Source organism: Ciconia boyciana, chromosome 6 (assembly GCF_034638445.1).
Source record: "Ciconia boyciana chromosome 6, ASM3463844v1, whole genome shotgun sequence".
NCBI classification, from domain to species: Eukaryota; Metazoa; Chordata; class Aves; order Ciconiiformes; family Ciconiidae; genus Ciconia; species Ciconia boyciana.
This window is the reverse complement of record NC_132939.1, coordinates 5,465,998-5,490,341: the sequence shown is the minus strand read 5'-3', so window position 1 is coordinate 5,490,341 and position 24,344 is coordinate 5,465,998. Positions and strand designations below refer to the sequence as shown.

The 24,344-nt window shown below is 39.6% G+C and overlaps 1 protein-coding gene across 1 annotated transcript in view; it reads right to left on the bottom strand.

Annotated features, from left to right (window-relative positions):
- Window positions 1-24,344, bottom strand: part of NELL1 (neural EGFL like 1) — a 297,430-nt gene that overhangs the window by 57,318 nt on the left and 215,768 nt on the right. Inside the window, exon 15 of the mRNA XM_072864686.1 lies at window positions 11,151-11,246. Coding sequence (XP_072720787.1) covers window positions 11,151-11,246 — 96 coding nt within the window. The remainder of the gene's footprint in view (window positions 1-11,150; window positions 11,247-24,344) is intronic.

Here is a 24,344-nt window from a genome sequence, read left to right as displayed (position 1 = left end):
TAAGGTTCTGTATCAGCAAAACTTCCTATTTCTTTTCTTCACTGTACGTACACGAGTACAATCCTAAAGAAGACAAACTTGTTTTCTCGAGTCCACACACTGAGTTTAATTCAGCAGATTTTGCAAAGAGCCACCTCCTTCTGTTGTAGGCTTTTCTTCACTGTAGTGTTTTATAACAACCACCCAATTCTGCAGTCTTCCCGGGGCAGACTGTTGAAAACCATGGGTGTTACTCTTACAAAAACAGATACTCAAAAGGACTGAAATTCAACACAACTGTAGTGTTACAGAGGCTACCTCAGTTAATGAAGAAAGGATGATACTCCCTTCAACAAGGGTTTAACTCACATTGACACCCTGACTCCTAAAGCAAAATAAGTGGATTAGTTATCCTCATTGTACATAAGCTGCAAGCCACATAAGTCACGTAAGAAAGTAAGTGATTTATGCCATTTTATTCGCCTTCCAAGGATTATATGAATGGGGACATGATCTCTTCCTCTGAATGTCAGCCCAATGAAAGCAAGTGGAGGTGACTATTGCTTTTGTGGTGATGAATTCCTATCAACATGGGAAAAGATCTTGCTGGTTACACCTACTTTTTTTTTCCTGTTGCATCACTTCCATCAGCTTAAAGTGTTCTTCTCATAATGTATTTTTTTCAGGCAAAAAAAATTATCTTAAATTAAAAAAGAAAAAATGCAGGAAAACTGACTTTTTGTCAGAATTAAATACACAATGCCTCTAAAATATCAAATGGAACACAACAACATGCTCTTTCACTTGTCACATTATTTCTCAAAAGAAATTGTTTTCTGATGCTGGTTCTGATGACTGAGGCACATATTCTCTCACTACACCTTGATTAACTTTAATGAGGTCACTCATGAAATATGTTACATTCACTGTATTGAACTTCAGCAGAAACGTGGCTCTTCATAGTAAAATTCAGAGTTATACAAATTTTCTAAAGAGACTGAATTCTCTACCCAGTTTGAATAGGATCTTACTCCTAGATTAGCTAGTTAAGATTTGTACCATAGATCAATGAGTTAAAGATGGCATATTTAGCATTGGCAACCTCAACTAACACAGCTTGTTCCACATAAAAACCCCACTCTAAATGCTCTTTTATTTCACTAGAGCCATTCATTTTTCATCTCACCTAATTCAATTGCACCAGATCCTAAGGCTTCCACTCGGGTTAAATTCCCACTGAAGCCAAGAGGATTCCTGTCTTAAAAAAAATATAAGTACCCCTTTGTGCCTGCTCTGCACATCTCGAGTTATATTTCTAGGTTATCAGCAAATTTAAATATTCATGGTTGATTCTCCAGTCCAAAGCAGGCTATTAATAAGAAAAAAGCAAGGTGGCAAAGAGCTTATTAAACTCAGTAATGTCCCCTAAACACTGCCTGTAGTTGGACAGACTGAGGTACTTTCTATTTAATATCTAGTTAGTCCACTACCTATTCTGGTATTTCTCTTTAGGATTATTCTGGTTTTCACTGATGTAGGCATTTGCCCGAAAGTATCAAAAAAGTGGTCAAAATGTCCTGACAAACTAGTATATAAAATTAGCATTACTGCACTACACTCATAGCAGACTTGTTGGGGTTTTTTTTTCATTAACCATGGTAAAATGAGATGCGGTTTGTAGTTAATTCATCATGAAGTAGGTATTTTAAAGCGACTGTCTTTTCTGTACAGCTCACATCACAAGAAATGCTTCATATATGGAAACTTCTTAGTTCCAAAATGGACATTTCATTAACATATGAATATATCTATTTACTCAAATATAAATATTTACTCACATTTTTGAGTGCTTTGTAGTTCTTTATTTTCTCTAATAAATTCAGTGGTGATTCTGCCACTTGAAACAAATTTAAATCCCATTGCCTGGGTCCTCAGAATCCAGGAGGAAACTGAAGCAGATAGGACTGCACCGAGGGCGTGGGAAACGTTCCCGGTGACAGACTGGATGAGCGCTACGTCAGGGACTGAGCACTTCAAGAAAGGGCCAAAGCAACACGGCCTCCAGCAAGGAACGAATTCCAATGCCTCAGTTTGAGCAAGGCTTTTGCACAAAATTTAGGCTGAGGGCTGTAGGAAGTTCAGAGGGAATACGGGGCTTTTCTCTTTAGAGCTTAGGAGCTTGCTACTGCTTAGTTTACCTGTCTCTTTCTAAACATGCTGTTTCTCCCGTAGTACATAATTAGAACTTATGGATGAATAAACATTTCACACTCTGTGTTTAGCAGCAGTCGAAACAAAGAAAACAGGAACAAACAAACCTCCCTTTCCCCCCACCGTGATTTCCAGGTGCTAAGTAGAGGGCAAAGAGAGGCCCTAACGTTTTTTACCTGTTTAGCTAGAATAGCCTCTATTCCTTACAGCGTGCTCTTCTCCCACCTAGGAAAGACAGGCACCTCCTTTCCGCCTGTGAATACTGCCTTCACCCCCTGTACTGAGCTCTGCATCTTCCAGGCACAGGATGGAAACAAACCATATGAGCACCCCTCTATTTGCACAGTTACATTCAACCTGAGGAAGTGCACCATATGGTTTTGACACACATCTCTACCACTGAAAGACAAGTTTTCCTTCACAAAGGTATGCTACTGTGTGACGGTGCCCAAGTAGTGTAAGGCGCTGTACTGGGGTTGCGTGGCAAGGTGTTGGTAGCGGGGGGTGGTACAGGGGTGGCTTCTGTGAGAAGCTGCTAGAAGCTTCCCCTGTGTCCATAGAGCCAATGCCAGCCAGCTCCAAGGCGGACCTGCCGCTGGCCAAGGCTGAGCCCATCAGTGACTGTGGTAGCGCCTCTGGGATAACATAGTTAAGAAGTGGAGGGAAAAACTGGCCAATTGCAGCCTGAGAGAGGAGTGAGAATGTGAGGGAAACAACTCTGCAGACACCAAGGTCAGTGAAGAAGGAGGGGGAGGAGGTGCTCCAGGTGCCAGAGAAGAGATTCCCCTGCCGCCCGTGGTGAAGACCATGGTGAGGCAGGCTGGCCCCCTGCATGGAGGTCCATGGTGGAGCAGATCTCCACCTGCAGCCCATAGAGGACCCCATGCCAGAGCAGGTGGATGTGCCCCAAAGGAGGCTGTGACCCCATGAGAAGCCTGCGCTGGAGCCAGCTCCTGGCAGGACCTGTGGACACGTGGAGAGAGGAGCCCACACTGGAGCAGGTTTGCTGGCAGGACTTGTGACCCCGTGGGGGACCCACGCTGGAGCAGTTCGTGAAGAACGGTAGCCTGTGGGAAGGACTCGCGTTGGAGAAGTTAGTGGAGGACTGTCTCCTGTGGGAGGGACCCCACGCTGGAGCAGGGGAAGAGTGTGAGGAGAAAGGAGTGGCAAAGACAACATGTGATGAACTGACCACAACCACCACTCCTGGTCCCCGTGTGCTGCTGGTGGGGGAGAAGGTAGAGAAATCAGGAGTGAAGTTAAGCTTGGGAAGAAGGGAGGGGTGGGAGGAAGGTGTTTTAAGATTTAGTTTTTATTTTCTCATTACTTGACTCTGATGTGATTTGTAAGAAATTAAACTAATTTCCCTGAGTGAAGTCTGTTTTGCCCATGAGGGTAACTGGTGAGTGATCTCTCCCTGCCCTTATCTCAACCCACGAGCCTTTCGTTATATTTTCTCTCCCGTCCAGCTGAGGAGGGGAGCGATAGAGCAGCCTTGGTGGGTACCTGGCATGCAGAGCCAGGGTCAACCCACCACAGGCACAACTCCAGGAGTGTCGTCTTTGCCGAGAGGCTCCCTAAGGAGCAGGGCGTGCAGCCAGCCCAGCCCCAGGGAAACAGAAGGACTACCACTTTACTTCCCCATTTCACTTTGCTCTGGAAGTTACTCCAAGCTAGACAATGGCTGGCTGGCTCCACTGGTTGCCACATGCATCTATTGACATGGGAACGGGGACACACGGGGGCTCACAGAACATGCTCGGGGGAAGGACCTGTCTTGCAGAGATCCTCCAACGGGTATAGCTCATGTAAGCATTCATCTGAACGGTGCTCTCATACTCCTGAATTTTCTTAAACTTCACAGAGCTTATGCAGTCCTGTTCTGTGAAGGCCTTTTGAAAGTCCAACCCAACTGTGGCAGAGGATGTTTCTCATGTAGAACTTGATGGTATCAATCACTAAATTCTGATGCACTAAAGAGCCATGTTGCTTTCAAACGGTTCTATGAAAGCTATGTTTATTAGTCTTCACCACATCAGAAAGTCAATTTTTAATATAAATTCAGTCAGTTCACCCCATACTGCTACGAGGACCACTCATCTCTAATTTCAAGACAATTGCTAACAGCTTTTTAAGAGACTGAACACAGGTTACTATCCAACACTTTGGCAGGGTACCTCAATCTGAAGGAGATTGCATAATTTTGTTTGGAGTTTCTCCTTCTGTTAATTGCTCTTTTATCACTGGAGGTCTAGGTGAGTCATCGATCTCCTTCCAAATTTTCCCTTCCCTTCCAAAGCACTTACTGTCATTTTCTTTTCAGGTTTTCCATTGCCTGTTTTTCAGCAAGAAAGACATAGTGACGGAGTCAAATCTATTGCTTCATTACAAAAGCAAGATGCAAAGCCACTGACTTCATGAAGTCACATCCATTCATTTCTTTAAATACCACATGTGTTTTCATTTCACTACTAAGGCACAAAGGAATAATAAAAAACAGCAGGAACTGGAAGACAAAGAAAGATGGCATGCCAAGACACTATCTAAAGGTATTGTTCTTAATGTTTGAGGCAAGAGAATAAAGATTTTAGAATCTGGGTTTGGATCTTATGTGCACTATAAAGTTTGGTCAACAGAAATTACCTCTTGATTACACTGTTTTGCATGAATCTAAATACAAAGTAAATGTCAACTAGCTAGATCTTGTCTTTCTCTTGTATAGATAAAACCACATCCTTCAGTAATACCCGACATGTCCAGCTGGCATATAGACATTGGTCAGGGTGAATAAAGTGGAATTTGAGTGGAGAAATTCAAATTCAAGGAACCTAGAACAGTAAGCATAATCCCAGCCAGGATAAGCAATATACTACTAAATTTCTAAGTGCAAGCTTTGGGGACCAAAGGGGAAGAAAAAAAGAAAAAAAACAAAAAAAAACCCAAACCACACCAGCCCCCCCCCCCCAATTTTCTGACTTAAAAACCACCCCAAACATCTATGTTCCTCATGAAGTCAGACAACTATGAAAGTGATATTTTATGACCACAAGTCATACAAATAACAAAACATTAGAATATTAAAACCATTTGTTAGCTGAAATGTCAACATATCATCTCAGCTAACTTAGAAGATTAATATAGCAGATATTCCTTTTGTTACAAACAAACAAAAATATACAGATCCAGACACCTGAACATAACAAATAAACTATACAGCAACATAAAAATATCCCGGGGGGGGACCACCACCAAAAAACCACCCAAACCCAGTGTCTACTTAGTGTTTTTCCTGGCTTTTAAAACTAAACTTTTACAGTGTATGAGACAGTGTAAGCACTACAAAAACGAGTCCAGTCTTCTCATGCTATGGTCAGCTGGGGGGATGATGTTCTTGTTCTGGAAGATTTCACTTTTCTTTGACTTGGCAGTGTGAGATAGTACAACTTTTTTCTTCCACTGATTTGCAGACAGATGTCCCCTTGATCCTCAGAGATGGTCTTAATCAGATTTTTCCTAGTAGATATTCTTTGATCTATTCCCTGATAGCTTTTCAAATGACAGCTTTGTTTCTTCCACCACATTAAGATATCACCCCTTGCCATTTTGCAAGGAGCACCACTGGGGCAAGTGCTGTAAACAGCTTGGCAGCAAATGGCGCAGGGTAACCTCAGCCACCTGGAGCATCTGCCTTCTCTGGATCTGTCACATGCTCAGGAGTGTCATATCAACCACAACCACTGTTTTCTGTAATAAGCTAAGCATCATTCACTTCACACCTCCTATCTCGCACTATACAGGCTTTGCCTCACCTTGAAATGAGAGGCTTTAGAAAGAATCTCATGCAAAGCCTTGTGCCCACAGCTGCACAGCTGGTTTCTTTCCCAAAATAAACCTTGCTTCATATTTTACAAAAGATCTTAGATAGGGAAAGGTAGGGAGTTTTGACATTTAGCTTATCGTACTCACTGAAAAATCTCTTTCTCTGCTTTGCTTTAGTTTTTGTTTGCTTATTTTTTTAAGCCAGGTTCCTCAACTGAAATGTCTTTGATAGCTACACACCTAAAGATTGATCCAGCTCAGGAATCAAAGAAATAGCACATGGAAATACAATTCTCACATTTTTTTCTGTCTCCAGGGTCCAAAGGAATACAGACTGTAGGAAGTTTTACCCAAAGGACTGCAGAAGACAATATATTCCAGAAGAAAAAATTTAAGAGACGAGTACACAAAGAAGTATGCAACTTCCTAGACAACAACTCCAGATACTGCCAACTACTATGAAACAAATCGGCTAAAGGCCTCCTCATTTTCGTGACGTATACATGACATATCCAACTTCAAGTATAAGCGTAGCAATATTTCATTGCACGCCTGTGAAACCTATGACTGCACTGAAGAATACATATGTAACTAATGCAATACTGCAAGTGTTGATTTTTTTTTTTCCACTCACAATTTAATTATTGGGATTTAAAGAACATTTCCCAGCCATGGCACATACTGAAAAATGACCTCTCACCCCAATATCAGACAATCTTTTGTACACACAGCCCAAAACAACACAAAATAACAACCCCAGTAATTATCACATCCTGATGCTTCACTGCCATGTCTTACCCTTGCTTCTGACTGTTTACAATCAGCAGGTAATTCTTTGACAGCATTCTATTGTTCTGTGAAAAAACTGTTCTCCGAGGCTTTACAGAGACTATAAATATACATGTAGCTACCACAAAAATATTTACCTCTCTGAGCTCCAGCCCATGCAACGTCCTTCTAACCTACCAGGATCATATACCCCATTCATTGTGCACCAGCTCAGACAGCGGCTTTCATGAGCCAGGGGAGCAAAGATGTGGTGCAATTGTTTTGAACCCCTTTTGGAGGCGATGCCCCATCACTGCCAAAAGCCCTCCTGCAGCTTTTGGAAAAATACTGCACTTTCCTTGACCTACCCCTACCTGGGAACCCAGTGCTTCAAACCCTTCTGCTGTTTCCTGCTTATCGCCCAAAGTGATAATTTGTACAGACAGATACTGTAACTAACTCCCTTAGCTGAAATTCCTGCCGCTGCTGGTCACCATCCCAGAGCTATGTAGAAGTTGGGATGTATTTCTTAGGCCCACGCACAGGACTCTGCCCCATGCAGGGAGGTGTTCAAGGAATGCCTGCAATTCCTAGGCACTCAATCATCGGTTTACTCCGGCCTTTGATATCGTAGATTGTCCCGCCTCTCTCATCCTCACCACTTCATCAGTGGCAGTAGTGACTAACATTCCACAAATACAGAAGAACGGCAAACCCTGTCTACAAAACCAGCATTAAAACTCCGCTGACCTGTGGCTCATCCACAGAGAGAGAAAAGCAGCTCAAGGAATGATGGGATTTTTTTTTTTTCCAATGTTGCAAAAATATGAGATGGAGAAAACATCACTGGATGGAACAAATTTTAGGGCAACAAAAATTGGAACAAAAATTAGGGCATTTGAGTCCATGCTGCCAACAACTCTCATGGAGTACGGTGTTTGCATTCCTCTCTGCACACCAAATTGTCTCTCAGAAGGCCTTAACAGGGATCCCTGCCAAAAATGCACCTGGGCTTAAGCCAACAGTGTTACATACAGTTAAGGATGCATATCTCCAGCTCAGCCGTCAGGCACGTACATGCTGGAACCATACAGCAATGTCAGCAAAAATTCTAACATAAAAACTTTCTAGCACAGGCAACACAATTGCGTTAAATATGATCACAAATGGTAATGATCACAGAGATCATTGATTTCAGCCCTGGCCAGCGAAACACAAAACAAACAAACAAACAATTGATTAGAAGATAGAATCAGATCCTGAATAGAAAATGACAAAAATTCTGTAAGAAGCATCAAGCACATAAAGAAACAGCATTATAAAGAATGGAAGGAAGGAGGAATTACTTAATAGTATCTTTGGATATCAGTTTGCCCTTCACTTTCAAAAAGAAGAGGCAGCCCCACAACTGTTATGATGATTCCCCATTTCAGGCAAAGCAACTGGCAAGAGGTAATTCTTCTTAGCAGCATGTTGAATTATGTATTTGTACATAAGCCTTAAATGTGTATTTTTAATTTCACCTGAGTAAATTACCAACATAAATCCTACCCTTCTTAAATATCTCTGAATTTTTAATTAACCTAATATCATCATTTCAACCAGGCAGTCAGAAACGATGAGTAACATATGATTCATATTCAGAAGTAAACGCACCTGCTTTTCAACAACATTTCTGATTACTGGTTCATTTTACCCTTTACATGATGTTGAAGCCAATTTGGGTCATACTGTTTTTAGCCAGTGACAAGTCCTTTCAGCTCACAAATAATGTATAAGGAATTGCTGTGTTGTCGGTTTGAAGGACATTTTTAAAAGCACCATGGCGAATAGAATACATTACCAAAACACATCATTTTACTTCTGAGATGCATCAGCTCACCGTGAGCTTCCATCAGGCAAGATTTTACCAGGAACATTTAAGCTTTGATTTAAAGTGATGTCCCACCATTTCACCACAGACCATTTCAGTCTACATCATAATGACTGAGGGAGTGCTACCGTATGTTAAACAGAACTAATTGCTTACTTCTCACATTACAGACAACAGGAAAACACATCCCAAACAAACACGATTTTTTAATACTTTAGGTGTCCTCTAAAAGCATTGCAGCAAACTGCAGTGAGACTATGAGGGAAGTCTTTACTGAACTGCCTCCTATTCCTGACAGCACTACATCCTTGAGGAGTAAGCAGGTAAGCAAACGAAAGCCTGCTTCCAAGGTGGTTCATCACCCTTCTACTCTGAAGATTTAGTTTTTCCAGGACATGCACCTTCAGATGGCTGAAGGTGTCCTCACATAGATCTGATATGCACTTAGCCACTGAAATACGCATATGACATAAGGTATATCTGCTGAAGTTTTCAAACCCTCTAACACAACTAAAATGTGACAACTTTTCATATGCAAAGCCCTATTCATTCTCAAATAAGTTTGCACATCGGATTTCTCCAAGTTACCATCATTAGCTTGACTTGTAGCATACTGGTAAATCCTATACAACTTCAAAGAAAAAAATAAACTTCCTCCTGCTTCAAGTCGTATAGATTTTTGTACACAGAAGCTAGCTCCTTCTGACATCTACCTCTAAATTTCTTGATATAATGAGTACCATGCCTGCCATGTTTCCTTTACTTGGTGTGCTAACTCATATTTTAGATCAAAACAATACAAAAGACATGAAAACCATAGGAGTCAACAATGGTTATGTCATCCATTTATCAATTTTAAACCATCACTTCAACAGTTTAAAGCCTCTGTGTTCTAGTTATGAAAGTCCCTTTACAGCTATAAGAAAAAAAGATAGTTCTAAGATTCATGGGTGGAAGAAACATAGGCAGTCGAGCTGAAAGCTGGCCTAAAGCCGCTAGCTCCCTGGGTAGGCAGGGCACCTTTGGGCAATGCACTGGTTTTGCAGTGCCATATTTTCACATACGTAGAACCCATTTCTGGTATCCTGCATCCCTCTGAATGTACTGTTCCCTCCAAATTCTAGATGTTTTAGAAAGGAATGAGCAACTATACATGGAAGAGGAGAACTAGCAGGATTAGAGACTGGGGAGTTATTGCAGGTGGGGCTCTAGGGCCAGCACTTCTTGTCTTACTCCCCCATGTGTATGGCCGGTACTTACTGCTGAATGTCAGGAGGCTTGGGAGCTTATTTCTGTTTGAAACAAATAACCCAAAGACTACAGGCAAAAAAAAAAAAAAAAATGCAGTACTCAAATTAATTCAAGATGATAGGAAAATATGAACGTTCTAGTTCGTTCCCAAATAATTAGAAACAATGCTGACAACTAGAAACTATGGGATTTTAGTACGCAGTGATTTGAGTACATCTATAAAAAGCTTTAGCAGTTTTCAGAAGCAACTCAAAGCAGATTTGTTGACAACTGGGTTTAAATTACTTTGTATTGTAGTAGAACAGCCATGTATTAAACAGACACTGCCACACACGAATTATTGAACAATCTCTGGGCAACAACTAGTTCCAGTGATTTAACTTAACAGTTATTTCTCGGTTTTCTTTTATTTTTTTCTTCCTTAAAAAAAACCTCATCAATTATGTTCTCATCCATACTAGCATCATGCAAGCTGTGTTAACAATCCACTTTATTTCCACCAGTAAAGGCGAGTGCAAAAGGTTTATTAACAAACATGCGATGCAAAAAAACCTCTATCGCTGGGTTAAGTGAAAGGCAACCTCAATACATAGAGATCAAAATAAAATCCCAAACCTGCTGCAAAGAGTCTAATAAGACTCCTCCATGGAATTCTGTAAGATCCCTTCCTTCTCATTTAAGGTAGACAAGGAACCAGATCTTTGTGAAATGAACAGAAAGGTAGGCCTATGAGGCTATCAGAAGCAAATTTGGAAATGGAAGTCTAGGAAAAGGCAGAATCAAATCATCACTAGTGAGACATATTTTAATAGGCTGTGATTCTATGAAAATTGGTGGCCTCAGTGACTTAGAAACAAATAAAATCTTAAGAATTCAATAAGTTTAAGCGAAAAGCAAGCATCCATATTCCGGCCTAATTTGCACAACAGATTCAGAAAAAGCAGAAGGTGACCTTGAGTTTGCACCACAGAAGATAGGTGGAGTAAATATTTTTCATTTGCCCTCCCCTCTAATTAACTAAAAGTGTCCACTGGAAGCAAAAGCAGATACATCCCTGATTGTCTAACAAACTTTCCATGTTTAATTTAAGACTAGCTTTCAGTTAGGAAAAGGCAGCTATGGAACAGTCATATCCTCAATGAAGAGAAAAAATCAAGCAGAACGAATGAATGGGAAGTAATTATTTCTTAATTCAGCATATCATATTTCTCATTACCCAAGAAAAAGGTATTTTTCAGTAAAGCTTTACCTTTCTCACAATGACTTCCTGTGAATCCAGAAGGGCAGACACATTTGTTAGGGGCTACACAAGTTCCACCATATCTGCACCCCTCTTCACAGAATGCTGCAAAATAAAAGGAATGTGTGGGTACTACTTAATTTTTTAAAAAATTTATTACACATTTGCAAGACACTAAGAAAAACACCTACATTCTAAGCAATTAACAAAATTCACCATATTAAAATTCAGACCACCTGCAAACACAAAGAGAAGTAACACACTTAAATGACATGAGGAAAAATCTCAGATTACACCGTAGGCAAACCACCTCACCAATAAAAGATTAATAACCATCTGGAAGAAGAAGAGAGGGAAAAATACAACGTACAATTTTAACAGGACTGATCTTCTTTCAATTATATCAAATATAACTCTTACAATTACAATGCTCTGGTGATCCGCAGAAAACAGGCTGGTCAGATTGGTGTTAACTACTTTGTTTCTCACTTCTATCAAATACACTTTACTGAAATGTCCATAACCACATAATATTTCCCTATTTTTTATTTTAAAGTGTAAAGTACATTTTGTGAAATCAAGAAATGAAACAGGTTGAGGCTTATGACTGGAAACAGAGGAGTAGCGATCAACCACAAGATAACGCCTCTTACTGAGGTGTGATTCTTGACAGAGCAATACAGAAGTACTTTAGAAGTGCATTTGTCCAGTAACCAGGATTTCAAGCAAATGACGGATCTCACATCTCTTCTTGCGAGCACCGTGCGGTGGTCCTCTCGCTTATAGCAGGTTTAGCAGGAAGTCTGCTAACTGTGCAAGAAGTATGCCTGCAGTTTAACGTTATTCTTTTCCTTTCCGTTTGTTGTGTGTTAATAAGGAGGGGAACCGAGGTAAGAGAAGGAAAGGAAACGGGAAGCATCAGGACATGATCTATTTTGCACTGTTAACTTGAGTAAGACCTTTGCTAAGACTACGAGCAGGCCCTACCCACAACACACTCCTCACCCTCTCCTAGATATTTATGGAACTTCACAAGTTACTCGGTGGGTTTCACTGCACTTATGAGGGAAGTTACAATTAATATTTAAATAGCAGCTCTCTGCATCTAAGCTAATAACAGAATTGCAAAGTGTTTCCTGCAAGCTAAAATCACAGATGGAGTGTTGGCAAAGAGATGTTACAAATGCTATGAAAAGGCTTAAAGTGCTAGATAACAGAATAAATGTTTAAGATGTATTTTCCAATGCACTAAAAAGAAAAATAAAGTGAATAAAGTACTAAGCATTAAAAAGAATCTTTTGCAATTGTTAACCACTTAGAGGCAAAAGCGCACATCATCATATCTCTTGACTGAATTGATAAATGGATCTGCCTTACTCTAAATATATAATTCATAGCATGCCATACTGTTTTATGGAGGATAACACAGGGAGAAGAATTCTAAAGTTGTTGAGAGAAGATGGTAGTAGAACATCGTAAGCGCTCCCGCAACTGGCGCAAGGCAGTGGTGTGGAGAAAGCATGGTTCTTGCCCAGTAACACTTCCTGCTCATCCATGCACACACTCCATATGGGAATCTTCTGAAATATATCTATTTTGAAACCAATTTCTACTGCATGGGGAAAAGAGAAAGATGGTTTAAGAGTAGAATTTTGTGATTTTTTGCATATAAATATTTGTAGAAAAAGTATAACCGTGCAGAAAGCTGAAAGCACTAGTATGAAATACAGCCGGAAAATGTATGAAAAACATGATGAGACTCCAAAGATTCCCTCCGTAGCTCTTGAAAGAATGTTTGCTGATTTCTAGTCTCAACGTTCTCAGAGAAGGTGCAAGTTAAATTCTTCATCTACGTTTTTTTCTGGTTTGAAATTGAGAGTAAGCAGCGACTTTCGTGAAGCAGTAATACATTTCTGCATGACACCAAAAGAACTAGAATTTGTGGCACAGCAGATATAAAGGGCAAAAAAATGAAATATCGGCAAAAGAGCAAATAGTTCATCCTCAATATATGCCACTTTGCACTGGGAAAGAACCACATGGGGGTCTTAAAATAAAAGAACTCATAAAGGGCATAAAAAAAGAAAACGTTTATTGTCTATAACAATCATGCGTGTCCATTGAAAGTTGTTAGAGCTGATAGGGTTATGTAGGTAAGAGGGCTTCAGTTAGAGCTCTCACACACTCTCTTTGCCACCATAACCGATACTACCAACTTACTAATGTGAAATGTGTGCTTCTTACAACAAATCCTATTCCTAGGTCTGCTCAGTAAGGTGGTGTTTTCTTCTGTTCTCTCTTAAGACTACTAACAGAGAAAGGCTTATGAGCCAGGGCTGGGCAGGTAAAAGATTTTCCCATTAGTGCAAAAACTGTGTTATGTCAGTGCAGCAGCCAGGTCTTGACATCTACAGGCACAGCCAAGCATGCTGTCCACATCTGGGAGAGAAAGACTGGGATGCCTGCCATGGGTCAAAACTCTCTATCTTTCTATTCCTTCCCACATATCTATATCAAAACACACCTCCTGTACACGTATCCAAACGTGCTAGCGCTTACTTGTCGAGCATTTTGAAATTTCCCTATCCTTTAGGTGTCACATTTTAGCAACTTAAAAAGCCCAATATCTGTACAGGGGCACCCTGAGGAATTGCTGTACTACAGGTTCCTTTAAGAAGGGACTCTGTACTGCCCAGTGCATGAGGAGTCACCCAGGCACTAACTTGTTATATGGATGTCGGAGGGAGGACAAAGTTGCGGAAGAAGCTGGGCAGTGGCTGCAGAAGGAAAGAATTCAACTCTCCTTTTCAATTTTTGCAGAAGCTGAAAAGTCCTCCTATACTAAGGCTTTTTAAAGTCCTCCTATACTCTGCCTTTTCCAGACTAACTGTGCTTGTCTTTGTTGCTCAGGCTTTGGTGGATTTGGGGGAGGTGGTTCATTCTTATATTTTTATACATGAAAAGAAAACCCCAAGGAAGAGTGCCAGAATTATCCTGCTGTTCCCCAGCTGGTTCTTCTACAAACCCTCTAATTCCTGCATTGTAGGCTTGCAGGAAGTGGGACCATCAAAGCCACAAATCTCAGAAAATAGTTACAAAACCAAAATGTTTGTCTAAAGGCTACTTTCCTTAACTGCTAGAAAAAGAGCTCACAGTATTATATGCAGTACTGATAGCACTACTCTGAATTTTAAGAATGCTCAATACCTCTAATAATAGGAACTCAGTTTCAATTGCTAGCAATTTTACCCAACTTCACTTATTTGAACTATTTTCTCTAATAGTTCTGCCTCTGGCTGAAGCCTTTTAGAACATTTTATCAAAATTCATTCATTTCCAACAATGAGATTTTTCCTTTACACCCTTAGCAGAAGAGACTAATTAAGGAAAACCTTTACATCACTTCTGTATCTATGCCTTATGAACAAGAGGACCCAACAGGGAACAGCTCAGTGACTGAACAGTAAATCAGTTGGAGTGCCCATGCTCTCATGAAACTACCTGCCTTGGGGCTTATGCGTTGTTATACGTCTTATGGGCTGTGGGATCTAGACTTCCACTGTGGTTTAGACCCTTCAAAATCAAAACTCTGTTTGAGGGGGATGGCGACCCACCAGTACCACAGAACTAGCAGTTATAAACCTTGATTGCAGACTCCCTCCTACTCAAAGGAAGTTAACACAAGAAAGGTAAACCGTGGCTGGATCGTATTTTGCTAATGTAGTCCCATAAATAGATCCTGTCTCTGAAATTATTTGCAGGCTGGCAACCTTGTTAAAAAGGAGAATGGTTACTGAATTTGCAATAATGGTTTTATCAGGAAAATTAAGTGAAGATGCCATTAGGGTAAAGTCTATGAGGGTAAACCTCCATCGTTAAGAGTCTTATTCAGTATTCTGCATGTAAAAGAAATGGAATCTATTGATTTCAGGAGGCTTCTGCCAAAGTGAACAGATCTCTGTAATGCTAACAGATTTCTTCCTCTGAAATAAAAGCCTTTAACGTATAAAGACCTTTCCTAAATAGGCATAATTTCTCGGCAGAGAAGGAGTTTTATTTTTGATGCATGTCCTCCTTGATGATGGATCTGTAGAGAACGGAAACAGCCAAAATTATAAATCTGCTGGATGTGTCATTCTTGTGATAATGTTGGAGGGACAGAGGAGTCTCACTGTGGAGCTCCACAAAGAGCAGCACGAAAGTACCCACAACCTTGGTACCATGTTCCTGGACATGCACAAGCTGCATACCCACTGCCTACGTATTTATGGGGTACAGCTTCTGTTCCCCCTCTCCAGTAAAAGAGAGTTCTCTCCTCTCCCAGTGAGGCTATTATGGACACCCCCAGGAAGGAAAAGAAGAAGTTAGCAGAGCTAGAGCCTCTTTGAGGGCAAGGTGTGGAATCTGTCTGACATTTTTGTAAATTCCTTTTGTTCTTCCCTAGATCTAGGCTGTAATACACAAGAAAGCCAGTGTGAGGGAGGCATGCCAACAGTAGCTTCAAATATTTTGCACTGTCTGTTACTGAAAATTGTAGTCTCTTTTTAGCCCCTCTGCTTACAAGACTCAGGGAAAGTTGGACAGTTTGGGTTCCAGCCTCCTCTCCTACAGACCTGAAGGAATTGCCTTGATTATTCTGATTTTTCGTATGGTAGCACAGTACCATACTTCACTGTGCTACTATAGGAAAGCAGGTACTGCAGCATGGAACCTTCATGTTGAGCAAAGATTATAATTATTATAAAATAAAATAAAAATATTTATATTTCTAAATATATAAAAATATTTTTATTAAAAGAAAAATACAAATAAAAGAAAAACAAGTAATTATCCTACAAATGGAAAGGAACATTACTTGACTATGAAGAGATAAAAGTAATCTTCCCAAATAAATCAAATATATATTAAATACTATTTCTTGACATACACAAAAATTAAATTTCCTATCAAGCTATAATAAAACACCACAATATTAATATTACTGTTGCATTTGTATTTTATAAAATTTCATATACTGAGATACATTTATTAAATGCACCTTTTAATAGGCCAATTTCTTGACGTTGCCCCGGTATAGCACAATCCCCACTTTTACAGCTAAACAGATCACCCACGACAATGTTACCATGGGCATATAAAATGACTAACTGTAATGGAACCATAGGTATGATATACTGTACTCCCTTCTTTTTCCTTTATTCTATCTGTCCATTACTTTTCAAAAAAGGAAACTCCATTAAAATAGAAGCACGTCCTTTATTTAGGGTTCATCTTCTCCCATTTGAGAATGAGCAAATTCTCAAATTCTGAGAATTTGAACTCAGAAGCAACTGATTAGAATTTTATCAAGTGGATAATCCCTGTTTCATCTTCTTCTCAACACCACCAATAAGTAACAAACACCAATGTTTTAAGAACATCTGTACAATTTGTTTACTAAGCAGCTGACCTCTTCAGCTTGACAGCACAAAGAGATGGAAGAGGTTCAAAAGTCAGTGCCTTAGCAGTGGGTACTTCTGGCTTCTTCCACTACTTTTCTCTCCCTTGTGATTTTCCCTGTTTCTTCTTTAATCAAGAAAAAAAAAAAAAAACAGCGTTGAAAAAAATAGTTCCATTACTACCAAAAAAACCACCACTGCAGAAAAGGATAAAATGTACCATAGCTTGCGTAAAAGGAAAGAATATAGCAATGCCAAAAATGCAAACTCCTGCCCCCCATATCAGAGGGAAGAAAAGCTCTTAATTAACAAAAGCAAACACAGTTTTGTTCAACATGGTATACTCTACGTGTTTATATGGGCCAAAACCACACCTACTCCTCTATTACGTTAGGTTTATCACAGATAAAGCCAACCGCTAGCTTGTTTCCATAAGCAAGGTACTCCACAGCTTGTCAAGACAACTGCAGTGCAGAGTGGCCATTAGCCTAGCCTGCAGTGGCAATTGCAATGCAGCTCAAGGTGAGGCCATGTCCTTCAGACGGCATACAAGGCAGCAGCTTCTATTGTGTAGTACCGATATAGTAACCTGCATCCCAAACTAGCTGGTAGCTGGCCTCAAATACATGCATCAGCTTCAACGGGTCTAAAATACCTACGGCAAAGAGCGTAAATTGTACTTCATGATCAAATACAGCAGCAGGTATCCCACCAATGCTGCCATACATTTAAGCCTACAGCAGTTTTCTAGAAGACTGGAATTCAAAGGGGCTTCAACCCGACACCTTTGCTTGCTCAAAGATTATGCACTGGCACAGGGAGCTAGGGAAAAAAACAAGAAGGTGGGCAAATCCATCCTTTACAGGTGCTCACCACAGGCGCTTTGCTCTGTGCTGTGTTCCCTGCCCGAAATGCAAACCACAGCTCCTCCGGGTCACTGCCTCAGCAAGCACCATCCTCTCTTGAGGTCTTTGTTCGCCTTGCAAATCAGCAGGCGTCTGGGACTGCTACACTGGGCATCGTAAGAGAGAAAGTCATACTAGCTTCCCTTGTACTTTTGAAATGCTTTTTTACTGATTTATTTTCAACAGGGTGGTCAGTAAAATGACCGTGAAGTCCACTGGTGTTTGGCCAGACTCAAAGACTATATTGCATGTCAAGTGAAAAAAGCGACATTCAGGAAAGGCAAGGAAGGGGTCAGGCACAGACTGCAGACTGTAAACAAAAATGTGCAGCTTTTTGGAAAAAAGATGGGCTAGCAGAACTATACAAGCAATTTGATAATCAATTGATGGAAAGACCACAATTTCATTAGCTGATTGATTTACTCAGCCAAGTACACACAAGGTCACAGTTGATAACAATCCAACTATGTAAGCCAAATACCAGAATAATCAGATGATACCAGTTGCTGAGGCGGGTTTAGAGGACAGCTGAGAAAGTAAGGAGAAAGCACACAAACAAAATAAGGGAGCAGCAGAGGTTCTGCTCTTTTTCTCTGTACTCAAGTGTGACGCTATCATCTATAAAAGTACAAAACTCTTCTTGGTTCAGTGAACTACATCCATTGGATACAGGGTGCGACTTATTTCACACAAAGTCTGCCAAATGCCACTGGAGTCCTTTTACAGCTGGCTGGAGTCAGAGAAGGACAAATCTGGCAGGAATGAACTTTGGGCAAATGAACTGTCCTGGAAAATTTTCATCCCACATGTTGGAGCAGGAAGGGGAGTGCAGGTCAGTCTGGCAATCGGGATGCAAACACACCTGAGACTGGAAGACAAATCCTTAGCTGAGCAGTTCATCACCTTTGTGAGTGGCTTCCAACCTAATTTATGCTTCAGATTTTATGTGTGGTATGTATGACTGTTAGTTCAGTTCAGGAGGAGCCTATAGATCAAGCCTTCTAATAGCTGATTGTAAAGTTATTATTCCCAATTTATATTTCTAGACATTTCGCATATAAGAGGTACTTGACAAATGTAATTAGCATAATGGCTGCCTAGTGTAGTCAAAATTCCAAATCCTCGTAGTATAAAACTACTATACTTAGAGCTAAGTCTGAACAAAGATCAATGAACTTGGAATTAAGGTTTGGAGATGGGGTTTTTTCAAAGCACTCAGAAGCATGAAGGAATTCTTTCAAATTTGGGAGGCAATGCACAGGGAGAGTAAAGAAGGAAAAAGGGCAAAACAGAAAAGTACCTAGAAGGATTACAAAGAATAATGAATACATCAGGAAGAAATTATGTCTAAGATATTGGATACAGGCATGCATACACACATACTCTGTGTGACTCTGTGTGTGTGTATTTGCATACTATATAGTATTTATCAAAGTGGTGAACTAATATTGTAGAGTTTGTTACTAGGCTATTTTAGCTGATGTAGCAGTGAATCTTTTCAAGTACCCAGTGCTCTGTCACACAGCCCTTGCAAAATTAAGATTAAGGTGAATTAGGAAGGCTGAGCATATCTCTCAGAAGGCACTGAACTCTTAGCAGCGGGCCCTTTCTCTTTGCTGTTATGTGATGTTAAATTCTCTTGGTGCTTGGTGTTTTGCTTGACTGATGTGCAATCAAGTTGTGGCCATTTGTACTCAAGAAGCAGGCCGTTCATCTGGGTGCTTTCAGGGTGGGCTCAAGTGCTGTTTGGCTGGAGATGCTAGATTTTTTGAAAAATGAAACATCATCTCCTTAAAATTAGTACAATGAATCACAGTGATAAATACTAATAATTTCCGTTGTCTTACCCCAATAACAGCACTTACTTTTGAACGTGTAACTTATCTGCCTTGATTAATACATGTTCACCTAAAATCTTCTCTAATGAACCAACAAGCTCTATTTTATTAAATGAATTCAGAAAGCATACTGAATGGACAGAATCTGTCCATTCTACTTTATTGGTAAAGAGACATATATGAAACACTTACTGATGTCAAGCTTATTTTATGGCTCTGAGAACAGATGTGTGACAATTTTCTAAAATGTATATGAAAAAGATCAATAGAAACAGTAAGAGACAAAAGTAATATAATAAAATTTGTCCTGTGATATATTACACTTTTGAAAGCATCTCTTGCATCCCCAGATGATTCTGTGCTAAACAAATATTCTTGTTGCCATTTTACTGCCCTGCTTCCTCAAGGCTAGACTCTTCAATATTTTTAGTGCACCATTTTAAGTCAACTGCAGCTCTCTGTCTAGTAACCTAATACTAAGCATGACAAAATTGGGCAGAATACTTCTTCCACAAACCAACTGAACATCATCTTTCAAAATTCAAGTCAACAGTTAAAACTGTAAAACAAAACTGAAATTTACTTTGAGAACTGACATATCATATTATTGGAGTTTTTCTTTGCATCACATCAACGTGCTTATTATACTCCCATTTTCTTTTTTTTTTTCCCCCACAAACAGGTATAGAATAATTTGCATTTACAAACATAACACAAATTATAATTTTAGATATTTTAATTTAAAGTTCAGTGGAGTTATCAAAACAAATCAGACAGAACACTTTACTAAAACCTGCAATCATTACAAAGCAAGACAGAGAGGAGGTGAAACTTTTGACCTGTTTCCACTTTGGCTGTGATACTGTGACTCGCAGTTCCTTTAGAAATCAGTTATGCTTAATCAATCTTAATTTAAGGATAAAGAAGCATGTTCCAGAAGCACAATAGAAGCATTTTCCCTTGCCTGATCTATTATCACAACTTTAGAAAGACCTTGATTCAAATCCCATTGAACTCATTGGAAAAAAAACCTGAATTCAAACAAACAGTGGATGCACTCTTAAGTCTGTTTGACCTTAGTACTGTATATGGAATATTCAGACAACATAAAAATAGTTTCCTAGCTGTATGTGTTTTACAGTTCTCTGATCTTAGCCTTCCAGTCCATACAAAAGCACTCCAGACAAGTTCAGCACAAGACTAGCTGGATTCTGCCCTAAGGTAACAGGTATACAGTCTTTAAATTCACTCTTCTCGCTTTACCCTGTAGCACTGATAGGCGCCTTCACCAATAAAACACAAGTCTATTCACCTGTAAGAAACATGAGTTTCTTCACTCAGTGTGAAAGTCTTACTCTATATTGCTTAATGAAAAGCTACCTAGCATCCTCAAATAATCATGTGTTATTAAAAACACTGGAATGTTGAATAAACTGTAACAATAATATGTCTAACGTCAATAAAACACCATTTTATAGTAATTCTCTGTATGAGGAACACTATCTTTTGAAATTGTAAAGGAACTGGAAGCGAGCATGTTGCTTGGGTGCAGTCATAGCCTCTAGAGCGTTACGTTCAGTAGTATTCTTTTGAAGGTTTTTATTGTCTTATTGCAAGCGTAACAATTGGGACTGAAAACAAATACTTGTTTTGATAGCTGCACAAAATGTGCAACAGTAAATCAAGGAATCATTGATAGCATTTAGCTATCTGAAGGTGACGTTACTGGGAGGGAGAAGAAGAAAATATGAAATAAAATGGCAATGGGTTTTTCTGGTCTGGATCAAGGATGTGTAAAGACAAGTAACTTACAAAGACATGAAGAGACCTTAAGCAGTGTATCTTTAAACAAGCACAGTAAAATTTAGGTGTTCTCTCTCATTGTCTTAATATTATACTTCTGGAACGCTGCAAGCAACAGCTACAGTGGTATCTCCGAAACATTTTCTAATGGGCTTTTGCATCGTCTTTTAAATCGCCCTCATTCTGCCAAGACACTCCACCCAAAATAAAATGCCTTTTTCAAAGCACAATTGCATTCTATTGACCAACACCAGAAGGATGGGAATTGTCAGCTCCAGAGATCAGAGTCCTCTGACTACACAACAGAAAGGACTTCAGTACGTGAAGTTTTCAGAGCTCATCCACAATACCCATCCAGCCTTTACTCTTTATCAAGAGAGATGCCATGTTAGATATAGACTTTTCCCCATTAAGGAACAGAATTAAGAGTTAATCTCAATTTACAGAATCTAGCTTACCTTGCAGCCTGTAACAGATAAAGGTTTGAATTCACTCAAGACACTGCCAAGAAGGCAATCAAGAGATGAAAAGCCCTGTGTCCCATCAGAAATGCCCTAGGGCATTCTCTCTCTCATTCAAATCAAGTTTATATGAGGAAAAGAAAGAATAACAAAGAAAACGATGAAGGGGGGGTTGGAGAGGTGGGGGAAGAGAGATTCAAACGCATTGCTAAAGTGTACCACACCAAATAATGAATTCTCTTAGGTCTGGATAACTTTTGCACTCTTCTATACTCCTTCTGACCTTTGCATTTGTTGGATTAAAAAGAGAATGCAAATAACTATTAATAGGACACAATTAATCTCAGTGCTTATCTACATTTTAAATCAGAAAGTTTTTCAGTAGCTAAAATATTACCACAAAAGCACAGTTTTCTCCGAAAAAAAAGCAGATTGTTAGCATTTATTTTAATTTTCCCAGTGACAAAGGACATGTTCATCCCAACATCTGTATTTACCTAAAATAATCTCACCAAATAAGTTTTATCCCGAAGTGTAAGGCTCATCCAGAAGAAAAGAGAATAAACTTAAACATTTTGACTTATCTGAGAGAGCCACCAGATTTTTAATAGGAAAAAAAGAAACACTGAGAAGTGATATTGTTCTCACCGTTACAGAGAAATTTCAGTCTAAAGGCAGAGATTGCTTTTGCTCAAGCTGGTGTGACAGCAGGTGTGATATGCATCACCATCAGCCTTATGATCATCATAATAAGTTGCTTTTACATAAATCCTTTCATCTCAAGCTTTTACACATTATGAACAATTAAGCCTTACAACCCCCGAGCGAGGAAGATGCATTAAGAACCTGAACCTGCCAGGCACTCTCTCAGAACAGAGTTAACTACAGAAATATAATTTAATAAAGTACGTGTTTAACCAGTAAGAGCAGAAAAGCAAATATAATCTTTGTGTGTATAATCTTTGGCTGAGCCAAGAGCATTTTGGAAACCCAAGGGGCCACACTCTCTGCTAGTGTCAATTAGTAAATCTATATCAATTTACACAGCGACTAACAATTTACCCCCTAAATTCTTAAGCTATAAGACTCCAAGGAGTACATCTCTGTCACAATTTCTAAGACCATACTGCTGACTTGTGTCTTTACGTATACACACAATCACACAAACATTTTAGCTAATATCTAGAGAGTATGCACAACGTTGCCACCCGTTCCCTTTCTCTGCCATTTTTCTATCGAGAACTCACTGGGTAGTAACAGGTAGGGGAATGGTGAAGAGAAAGGAAGATGAAATATAGATCCCCAGTTGCATCTTACACAGCAATGCCACTGTGGTCACAAATCTAGCTTCAATGATCCGGCGTTAGTGTGCTCTGTATTTTGCCGAATGGGCCCCATCACAACGTCGTGCGCTTCAAGAAATCACAGTAATGAAAAATCTCTACAACTGGCTTGAGCGTGCCTTAAAGACGCTGGAACTTTTCAAAAGTGCAGTACTTAAAGCTCGGTGTGTGGGCAATATTTTCTTCCTGGATGCATGCAAAACATTCCAGATAGCGTTTGTTTGCCTCACAACCTGGTAACAGCGCTTCCGTAGCGCCACAGAGCATATGCCGTATAGATTTTTTTTTTTAGTACTTTGGATTCATTTAGAATGATAAGGTTCAACATAAATGTGAAATACCCTTCTTATGCTTTAGTCTGTTAACTGTACACTATATTCTTAATGTAGAAAAAATAAAGCACCATAAATGACAGCTGTAATCCTTCCATCAAGTACTGTGTTTGTTCCTAATGGAATATGTTTTCAAAACAGATTTCCAGTACCACCTTCTTACAATATCATTTTACAATGTTTAGTTTGCAAAAATTGACTACAGGAGTACTTGTTATATTGCTTGGCAATGCAACATTTAATTTTATGGTGCATAGAATGCATTTCTCTTAACAGATGTATCAGTTCCCTGATATCATGACTAAACTGCTTCATACGCATTAAATGCCGCGTGGGGAACTAGCAAAACTACGGCGTTCATTTTTGTTGTTGTAGCACACGCTCCTACTTGCTCATAACATCATGCTTCCCAGAATAACAACAAATAGCTTTGCCTGCTCTTAGCAGCCTTGATCATGTGCCTACCATGTATTTTCTTACATACATTTGGTGGTTATGCACAAAAAACGTCCCAGCTACGCATCCTAAAGCGCATAAGAACTACAAGAGTGTGTAGATAAGAAATCACTAAAAAAATAAATTAATCATAATATTAAAAAATTTTCCACAAAATGAAATTCAGTCTTTGGCTTGGGAGATGTTCGCCTTCTTCCCAAGTGTGGGTTAAACATCCCATTTAATCACGTCCTGACAAAAAAAAAAAAAAAAAAAAAAAAAATTGCTCAATGTTGGAAAATTTTAGAACAGAGAGAACAATTTATTGCAATATTCCCTGACTAAATTCTGGAAAAACCACGTGCGTATGTTTCATAGTTCTTTGAGATGAATGGCTTTGGAGATCTACCACAGCAGTCGTACCACTACGCGGTCCCTGGCAGACATCATACTAACAACAAGGCTTAAGAAGTGATCTGGAAGAAGACAAAGTCACATCTATATGACCTGATTTGTGAAAATTCTTCCCTAAGTTGTGACATGAAAGAAGGCAAGATGCACTTCATTGTTAGCTTTTCCAGCTGCCTGCTGTGACTGGCTTCTATAAAGGACAGCAAGGCTGTTTTGAAAACAGTTACTCTTTCTGCA